The 10,293-nt window shown below is 33.6% G+C and overlaps 1 protein-coding gene across 1 annotated transcript in view; it reads right to left on the bottom strand.

Moving 5' to 3' along the window:
• The window catches only part of LOC100165525 (membrane-associated protein Hem), a 10,760-nt gene extending 581 nt beyond the window's left edge, over nucleotides 1-10,179 (bottom strand). Inside the window, exons 1-20 of the mRNA XM_003246316.4 lie at nucleotides 9,814-10,179; nucleotides 8,890-8,994; nucleotides 8,637-8,780; nucleotides 8,401-8,543; nucleotides 7,174-7,335; nucleotides 6,953-7,068; nucleotides 6,582-6,828; nucleotides 6,186-6,505; nucleotides 4,644-4,841; nucleotides 4,325-4,562; nucleotides 3,681-3,813; nucleotides 3,305-3,603; nucleotides 2,883-3,130; nucleotides 2,709-2,811; nucleotides 2,338-2,566; nucleotides 2,159-2,252; nucleotides 1,830-2,083; nucleotides 1,664-1,748; nucleotides 574-854; nucleotides 329-418 (exon numbers count right to left, since the gene is read on the bottom strand). Coding sequence (XP_003246364.1) covers nucleotides 329-418; nucleotides 574-854; nucleotides 1,664-1,748; nucleotides 1,830-2,083; nucleotides 2,159-2,252; nucleotides 2,338-2,566; nucleotides 2,709-2,811; nucleotides 2,883-3,130; nucleotides 3,305-3,603; nucleotides 3,681-3,813; nucleotides 4,325-4,562; nucleotides 4,644-4,841; nucleotides 6,186-6,505; nucleotides 6,582-6,828; nucleotides 6,953-7,068; nucleotides 7,174-7,335; nucleotides 8,401-8,543; nucleotides 8,637-8,780; nucleotides 8,890-8,994; nucleotides 9,814-9,954 — 3,630 coding nt within the window. The 5' untranslated portion in view covers nucleotides 9,955-10,179. The remainder of the gene's footprint in view (nucleotides 1-328; nucleotides 419-573; nucleotides 855-1,663; nucleotides 1,749-1,829; nucleotides 2,084-2,158; nucleotides 2,253-2,337; nucleotides 2,567-2,708; nucleotides 2,812-2,882; nucleotides 3,131-3,304; nucleotides 3,604-3,680; nucleotides 3,814-4,324; nucleotides 4,563-4,643; nucleotides 4,842-6,185; nucleotides 6,506-6,581; nucleotides 6,829-6,952; nucleotides 7,069-7,173; nucleotides 7,336-8,400; nucleotides 8,544-8,636; nucleotides 8,781-8,889; nucleotides 8,995-9,813) is intronic.
• Nucleotides 10,180-10,293: the final 114 nt, after the last annotated feature.

Here is a 10,293-nt window from a genome sequence, read left to right as displayed (position 1 = left end):
TATTTTAATTTTAAAGCGAATTGTGAGTATTTTAAGATGTATAAAAATTTACAATTTTAAAATACTCATAACTCGCTTTAAAATTAAAATATACTAAAAAGCATACGAGGTTGCCTTGATAATATCTTATCTTTAGATTTTATAAGAGGTTAATTTACTCTAATTTTTAAATTAACGGAGCTACACATGTTCTGCTGAGTGTAAAATTTGCTATATCATGCACTATGTAAGACGGAGACAACATATGCGGGTATCACATCCTCTTAAAACGTATAATATTATGAAGATTGGCAATGATGAATTAGTGTATACTGATAATATTATGTACCTGATCTAGTAAAAGGTAAACAGACTCGCGGTTACGCACAGTGTCACGATCAGCTTCTTGGCCAAGACGCAGCAGACTGGATGAGGCAAGCTAAATTTCATAAGGCATATAGTTTTTAAAATACATTTTTTCTATTAAATGATAAAAGGTGTGTGGCACTTAACATTAACGTAAGTGATGAAGGTAGCACAATACAATTATTATAATAGACAGAAAGAGACAGTTGTTGGATATGTGTAACTTACAGCCAGGAACTCTTTCATGCGGTCTTCAATATCGCTTCCTGCTGCGGCAACTGAAGTTGGATCAGCTCCAGCACCAGCCCCCGGTCCTGCACCAGCAGAACAAACAGTAAATAGTGCCCCAAAGACAGCATTCACAGCAGCTGCTACACAGTGCACATTGTTGGCATGCCCTTCCAGCGAAGCACGGTAAAATGAGTGTTCAGACCGCGCCAACTTGGGCACCGAGACGGCAACAAAAACCATAAGCAAACACGCTGTTAAATGTTCATCATGCTCATCAGCTGCAAAAATGAAATACATCGTTTTCAAGTACTAATAAGTAGCATATCCAGGACCAGATTTTTGCCTAGACGAAAAAGGCAGCTGCCTAGTGCCCCAACCTTAAAAGGGCTTTCGACTAATTAACCCAAATTTTAAAATTTTAATAGAAAAAAATTATGTAAGCAAATTTAACAAATATAGTTTTACTGATTATTCATAAGTATGCAAACATTTGTCCCTTTCATCATTAGTTGATTATTACCTAATGCCTAATGGTGATTTAGATGGAACTTAGTGTATATATAATATACTAGTTCATTTGTTGTCTTATAAAGTTCGTAAAGGAGAAAAATTTTATTTTACAGCGCTCCTGAGACTTAAAAATTATTTAAGGTCTACCACAGAAGGAAATAAGTTTAGTTCACTATTCGTGCTTTACATAGTAAATACGATCAGTGGATTATACCAAAGTTATCTGATTATTTGCACAAAATAAAACTAGTCGTATTGTTATACAGATTTTTGAAAACCTTCCTAACCTTCATTGTTAATCATGCTTAAATTCTATTCAACAAATTTCTCAACAATTTGTTTTTGTTCCACATGAGACTTAGTTATATGGAAGTTTCACAGTAAAAATTTTTAGTACTTATTATTAATGTAATATTAAGTGAAATTGTTAATTTTTTTACCAAGTAAATATACTAATAAATAAAATGGTGGTTTTTTTTTGATAAAATAACAATAAATGGCCTATTTTGGTAACTGCCTAGGGACCTTGAGGCTCTTTAAATCCTGAGTACATATTACATCATAAGTCATAACATACCCGTCTTTTGATTGCGCAGTGCAGCTGCCAGCGCAGGGTCTACAGCACATTCCAAGCCTGCAGCCGAAGCCATTTCGCTGACAAGCTGCAACATATGGTATGCACATTAATTTTAAAATTAGAAATATCAATGTGTAATGTTAATGTGTTTTTTTTTATTACTCACCATAGTGTCAGCGGTTGCGCCAACCCCATTGACACTGCCAGTTCCTCCTACCACTACTCCTCCAACTCCATTGACACCACCATTACCCATTATACCACCAACACGAAGCTGGTGCTGCTGGTGATAATCCTGGACACTAGCCAACAAGAAAGGGACACGATCTTCAAGGACATCACGAAGAGCTGACTGTGCTAGCTGTCGGAAACTCAAGATCACACCCACAATAGTCATGCGCTGAAGCACGTTGTCCACATCTTAAAACAATTAAACCAAAATTAACTGAATAATCAAGTACGACCATTTATGTGTACGGCTTGTAATGAACTCACGCTGCAACTTCTTAAATTCGGTTTTCATAACGTCTGGTTTGTCAAAATTTGTGCGTAGTGCCAGCAAAACTTCACGATTAGCAGCTACTAATTTCTAAGAGTTAAAAAAAGTATGATAAATTGCTTGATTCAAATGTATTCTGATTCGTTATTCTTTAATATAGACTATTATTACTTACTTTTAGTTCTTGCACCTGACTGGCTACATGCCATGTCAGCGTCTCATTGAGCAATTTCATTCCATAGGGGCCTACAAGTTCAGCAAGGGCCCGCAACTCGCCAATGTCACTAAACTCTTCTGCATTGAATGGGACTGCTCCATCTGCAGTAAGACTGACAAATGCTCGTTGATTTGGTGAATAACATATGTTGCCAGCACTCACCCGACGTAATAAAACTTCCGAGTACCTATGAACAGTAAGCAGCACTAAAATTAGTATAACACTAATATACTTGTAGCAGTAAAATATAAGAAGTGAGTTATGTAAACCACTTCTCCAAAAGTAAAAACCATAGAAATTTATATTTTTAAAAAGTCAAATTTCATTACCACTGAGTGTATGATGATGCGATAGTTTTGTCACCGTGGCTGTCAGCATGCTGGGTTTGTTGTAGTAACGCATTATTGAAAACTCTTGTCACGTCTATGTGGACTACATTAGAATTTTCAATAAACTAGATTAGTCTACATATTGGTAATTTATCGGTGGTGATTGAGTATTACCATAGTTTTCGACAGTTTGCAGAACGCTCATGTAGGCTCGAACACTGGCTAGTAGCTCTGACGGTTTGGCAATGTCACCCGTATCAGCATTAAACATGGCCATGCCCACCAGAGCCCGACCAAACCGCGTTTCTAGATGTTGGTGCAAGTACTCGCGTGGTGCAAATGTATATTCCCATACATTTATTGTAGAACAGTAATTCAGTGCATAGCATAATTCGGTAAGGGCCATGTGTAGCTTGTCCATCCTGTTATTTAAAAGATAAATTGATAAAGCCTATTATAAGTTGTCAATAAGTGTATCATAATAAAATGCAATTCCCAAACTTTAAAAAATAAAGAGAACTAATTAGTTATATTTTTTCAATATGTTTTTATTGAATATTTTAGAATAATATTATCTATTTATAGTAGTAACTAACGTGGTCAACTCCTCGCGTGTCTTACGATAACTTTCTGACCCCGGTCTGTCATTGTCATCACCTGCTCCCCCAAGTAACATAGAAGCTCCCGTGTTTTTCCCTTTGCTAGATGAAGACTTGTCTTTTTTCTTTCGGTTTACCGCTTGTGCAATCAGCAGTGCACAATGTTTGGGCAGAAGCCGATCACTCATTGTGCACTGTTCATCACACACGGTTGTCAAAATGTTCTTGGCTTCCTTAGCCATGTCGTCTAGAAACATATTAACCACTGACAGACTGCGCTCGCGAATGTGGTGGCGCTAACAACAATTAATAATTATACAAATAATGTTTTAGGTAAAGTTTATTGTGGGTGAATAATGTATTATTACATTACCTCTTCAGGACAGAGTTCATGGGCACATGACTGAAAATGCCCGCAAACTAGTGGAAACGCAATAATGTACCGATTCTGAGCTGGAAATTCCAGACACATATGGAACTGATCCTCAAATGTTTTATTGTAGAAGCTGCCCGGATACATATACAAAAATAATATGTTAGTAATTAATAATTAGATATTTAAATGTTAAGTGAAACCCCTTTCAAAATTTTATATAAATCCTCTGTTTAGGTAACAAAAGACAAATAAAATTTAGATAAACAAAAGCAAATACATTTATATATTATGAGTAATAATATCTGACTAGTCTATTATTTAGAGTAACCAGCTGTTATATTAAGTTGAACCACAGCTTTAAAACAATAACAAGATTCTAGACATAAGCCATCAATGTTAGGGGATAATATAAATACTAGTCGATAAAATGATTAGACTAACCACTGTTGATTAATAACCAAATAACAACATCTGTAAAATTAGAAAAACTTATTACTTACATTTTTATAATGTATATGTTATAATATTTTAATAATAAGACAAACGCTGTTATTTAACTGAACGTTAGTTAGTTGGCTAATCTGAACAACAGCCAAGCATCAGTATTACACATAAGTATATAACACATAATATAAATATACCAAAACAGTGACAAATCGGAAGTGTCAACAAGCATTTCATCGAGATAGTCCACCATACGTGTATGGTGCGCTGCAGTGTCTAGCTGGGAAGCTAGCTGACGGTGATCAAAAAGGTTCAGTTTTGAATTGTTGCTGTTGTAGCCACCACCACCACTGGATCCAGCAGATGAACAATAGGCTTGAACACGGAACCAGTCAAGTCGCAGAGCACGCAAATCAAATAGCTCATTGTCCTCCACTGTTTAGTTGTAGTTAAAAATCAGCGAATAAATAAAAAATATACATAATTTTTAAAAAAAAAAACCATGTGATTAAGTACCTTGCTTGACCGACAATGCAGATACAGTATGCACAATAGACTGGAGGATGACATAAGAAGGATCCTGCTGATAATGTTGCTGATCTTGCTGATTTCCATAGACAGATTGTATAGACTGCGCCAATTGGACAGCATCAAATCCGACCAGGTATTGAACGTAGTAACGTTGTACAACCTGACTGTACTTGCGCACCAGCACTAAATAGTTATGACAAAGAACAATTATAAAGATGGAATTAATAAAAATTATGAAAAACCACTACAGTTGACAAAAATTAATAATTTAAATTGTTATTGATAAACCAGTGTTGTGACTTATTATTTTTAAGTATACATAAACAACAATACTATAAATTATTATTTTAATAAACACTTGTCTTGTATATAATATTGTTACTATAAATAATAAATATACCTAAATATATTTTCAATTTTAAATTATTAGATTTCTCAAGTTAATATTTTAAACGTTTTTAGTTATAAATATGTGAATAGGTTTTAGGTAAACAATATATCGGCGTCGTAATTCACCGAATGTCAACAGAGTGCTTGCATTCCCCACTTTTTAAATTTGAATCGATCATAAATCAAAATTATTAATAATAAAATCAACTAAATACTGAAACAAAATACAATACTAACATGAATAATGTATACATATATTTTAATAATACATATTATACTGTAGGCAGTTATGATCATTAGTAAAAACTGACTTTGCATAAAATGCATGTTGCTATTTTCAACAACATATACATGCAGGCAATGAGTGCCCATAAATCAGTACTTGATTGATTAAATATCAAAATAATTTTGACAGTATACTGAATATTATTGCATATTTTAACAAAAAAGCATACAAATATGTTGAGCCAAAAAAAAAAAAAAAATGATTAAAATATGTATGTTATAAATCAAATATTTTATGTTACAAAGAATAAAATTTGTCGTACCTACTTACTAAAATATTATTTACTTGGTTTGCAATCTATTAATGAATAATGATAAAAATTAAATTTCAATTTTGTACTGCATATCTGTGCTATATTATACATATTACTTTTTGTTATAAAAATTTTAATAAAATCTTGAATAAAAATTAAAATTTTACCAAGCATGTTTTGTATTTTATTCTTGTATGTTTTGACTTTTTTTAGTGCATGTTTTACAATTTAAAAAGCATATAAATCCGGTCTTTAATTATAAGTTATATACTTATTAATTAGGTACTTATACAAGGAATTTATTTCAGAATACAACTCAAAAATTCAGTACTTAAATCAATAATCAGCTATTCAAATTATAGTTTATCCATATATTATTATATTAAATAATAATATATGGATAAATATCTAAATATTTTTAACTTTTGTTTTTTTTAATTGTATTTAATTGTATGGTCTTTTAAAAATTGACCTTGGTTTATTTTTTACTAAGTTAAAAAATGTTAATATTTATTTTAGAAATAACATTTATTTAACTTTTAAAGTATTAATACATATATTAAAAAATTATCTTTGTACAACACTGTTAGTAACTCACTCCTAAGCTCCTCCATGTGAAATAGTAACTCAGGAAGCTGCCTGTCAACTAAAAGGTCTTCTACACCGGATGATTTTCCGCTGGAACTAGATTTTCCCGTACCTCCTGTACCTGTCCCTGTTCCTTTTTGACTGTTACCACCGCCAGAATTGGGTGCACCATGTCGCAGCAACCAGCATACTTCGTCTCGAGCTAAGCTTAGTCCAATAAATACCAGCAGGACTTTCGGTCCCAATAACCCTGGCTGATCAGTAAGTATAAGTGCCAATTCTTTAAGTGCCGTGCGTAGGTACTTACGACGCTCACGGTGTCGGTACACACTAAAATGTAATAAAAAGAATTGCATAAATTATTACATACCTATTCAATAATATTTTCAATAGTAATAATACTAACGCTTTTTGTGTAGCATGTGTATGTGCCTCTTTAACTTCAGATACTCTCTTTCCATAACCCTTTAATGTATCAAAAAACGACTGAACAAATGAGTGAATGGGTACAGTTTCATCCCTAAACAGGGCAATTGACCAATTTGACTCTAGTGCAGCTAGCCACAGTTTATGAGCTACATTACCATCTTGGTTGTGTTGCTGCTGGTTCGGTGGTTGTTGCTGCAACGTTTGATGGCACAGCAAAAAGCCAACTGTCCAGAAGAAAACAACATACAAAAACATTATTCAATCATAATTTAAATTGTGGGTGTTCCCAGTAAGAACTAAATGTATCAATGAGAAACAAAAGAATAAAAACCAAAAATGTCTACTTACATATAATCCATCGCTCCATTGTCTCTAAGGAAAGATACTCGCAAGACACAGTGTCTGTAGATGAAGGTTTCAGTAGTTGAGCAGGGTTACCCACTAGACTGAGTTTCTGGTCAGACCTAGGATAATAGTTTAATTACTCTTCAATATAATAATTCTAAGTGGAAAAGATAAGACAACATTGCTAAAAATAAAAATGTTATCAAAATAATAATAGTCCTTACCTCCACTTATCTGCAGTCAGGTTGCGCTGTACATACACTGGCCAAAGAGAACGTAAAGCTCCAGATAAAAGCTTTGTATGTGGCACAAATTCGTCAGCTAACCGACGGACTGGTTGCTCATAGTCTACAATCATTTGGCCAAGACGTGGGAAGCTCAAATCACTGAAAACAAATTATTAATATAATGAGCAAAAAGGGCAAAAAGATGAACAGTGAAAATTTCAAAAATCAATTTCATAAATACAATAATACACACTCGAATACACATGTTAAACCATGACAAAAAAGATAGGTATATTCACAGAATTTTTGATATGCACACCCCTCTAAAATATTTTTTAACTTTATATTCTCGTCTATATTGTACTTTCCATTATTAGTTGACATTATTATTTTATTTGAAAAAAGTTAACAAATCAAAAGTGGAGAACTATGACATAGGGCTGATATAGAAGTATACTATATCTACTATTTATAGATATAAATAGTATCTATATGGGAGGCTTAATTAATTAGTGTTGACACGATGCCGAATTTTCGTGGTAGTGTTATCGGTGGTTTACGTTTACCCGTTTATCTACATAGGTTTTTTAATCTATAAAAAAAAACTAACTTCTAACTTCTATTCTAACTTAAGTTACTATTTTCACCAAACTAACTTCTAACTAAGTTAGAAATTTAGACAGTTTCAGAAACTTATATTTTAACTTAGGTAGTTTTTTTATTAAAGTAACTTAACTTCAACTAGTTGAAAAAAAATGATTAACTTGCCCAGCTTTGAATATACATACTGAGATTATTTAGTTTAGCTTAGTTTAATGGACAAAAGTCCTTTAAGAATAGTTTTTACTAACAAATCACATAAATTGACAGTTGTAAAAAACAAACTTAAAAATAACACACATATCCAAAAAAATAAAAATATACAGCATTATCTGTGATGAAACCTACATATTTTGTTATGAGTTAAAAAGATAAAAAATATAAAAATGTGCTGGAGGATTTATATTGCTGGGTTGTGAGGGTATATTATTTATTCTATGTTTTTATATACCTATACTCTATTCAAAATAAGAAACCCAAACGGTGGCCAACTTGTGCGCAGTGGAGTGGCAATACTACACAGTAGGTATACATGTAGATTCATGAATTTGTGGGGGTAACTGGTCGCCGCCGTTTGCGTTACTTATGTCTTTTTGTGAGTAGAGTATAGTAGTAATACATTACCTCTGATTATGTACCATCTCATGTGCAGCATTAAATAGACCTAACACGGCTTTGCGATCTTCAACACGTGATAGTAAAACCATGAGGGCTACATATGTGGCCACTAAATCTAGGTAGGCTCGTGTTAGCTCATAATTTACAGTCTATTAAAACAATGATAATAGTCAACAAATATTAGTAATGTAATCGATGGTAGTAACCATTTATTTATAGAAAAATTAAAAAAAAATACTTACAATATCCAGATTCACTTGACATGCGTCCATAGTAGTTAATAGTTCACACACCTGATCTTTGAAATCAAGAAGGTCGACAAATGTGTAATAATATAAAGACAGTGATTTTATGATGTCGTTACGTATGGGTGTAATGGCCTGAAGCTGCTCATGTTTGAAAAGTTCCCCAAAAAAATAAGTCAATATTAAAGCCACAAATACTTGTATTAACTAAGTACATACATTTATATTACTATCTATTAAAAATACTTACACCTTTGATGTCTACATTGGGAAACCTGCGCACAATATATTTAATTGCAGATTCAAGTGTTTTGTCAGACAGGAACGCTGGCTTGGATTTGGCATCGCCACATGCCTGTCATTAAAATAATTTTAAAAATGACACTCAGGTAATATTATATTAATAAGTAGGTAATACAACTAGATATATTATACCAATTATACCAAAATGTTTTGTTTTCAACAATAAACAATGAGGGTAGGATGAGAAGCGATGCTAATAGCAGTTATTCCTACATTCCTCAATATCATGTAAAAAAAAAGGTATATTGGTTGACCTAGGATTAGATACCATCTAAATTATTAAAGTAGGTACCTATACTATTTGTAGCTTTATGAATATGCTCAATCTAAAAAATATTAATATTATTAGTATTATTTTAAGCATTTAAACTACTTACCTATATTGTGTACTTATTTTGATAATTAGGAACAATCTTATTATTAAAAGTGCAAAGAAAAAACAAAGACATAGACGGTATTATATTACTTATAATAATCTATTAAATTTGACTCATCCCTAAGCTCATACATTTTAATTTCTCTATTCAAAAGAATACCTACTTATTAATAAAAGTTTTTTAGTTTATGTATTTGACAAGACAGGTAAACTACTTGGGTAGCTAGGTATTAAGTGTATGGAAAAAACATTTGAAAACTGTGACGCACCTATATTTTTTTTTAATCAGACATACTATCCACAAAAACACGTAGGTACCTAATATTTCATAATAATCATGATATGGCAACCCTAACACCACCGGGACTAACACCATCATCGCAGCAGAACGACCAGCGCCTTCAGTAGAAGGATGTGTCTTTCGAACGGGGTGGTAATGGCAAAATGAATACAACGGCAAACGCACATCGGTGAATACAAACGACAGCAACGTACCTTCTTGATGTTGTAGATCCGCGTGAGCATGCCCACGCCCCGGTCGTTGATCAAGCTCAACTTCTCGGCTAGCTTGTGATGGCCGGCGGAAAGACCTCCGCCACCGCCACCTCCTAGGGATGAGCCTGAACGCGACGACATCGTTTCGTACGTCGACGACCGTTCGTGCGTCCGACGGGCTGTCTGCGCGCACTTGTCTATCGAACTTCTATATATTTCTCAGGTTCTACCGACGGAAACGCCAATTCCGGTCGTAATTGCGACTGCCGGATTGTTATTATGATGATAAACAGCGTTTGTGTGCGCGTAAGAGGCTGCGTCTCGGTGATAAATTGATAATAATAGATAATAGAAACAACAATAACATGGCGGTTATGGTACGACGACGCGACCGGAGTGTGACAACCACCTTCTACCTATGACGATGACGCACAGAATATTATATCGCCGACTGACGATCGGCCGCGGCAGTGGCGCCAC

Source organism: Acyrthosiphon pisum, chromosome X (assembly GCF_005508785.2).
Source record: "Acyrthosiphon pisum isolate AL4f chromosome X, pea_aphid_22Mar2018_4r6ur, whole genome shotgun sequence".
NCBI lineage: Eukaryota > Metazoa > Arthropoda > Insecta > Hemiptera > Aphididae > Acyrthosiphon > Acyrthosiphon pisum.
Note: the sequence above shows the minus strand (reverse complement) of the source record. Positions and strands in the feature narration are given on the sequence as shown.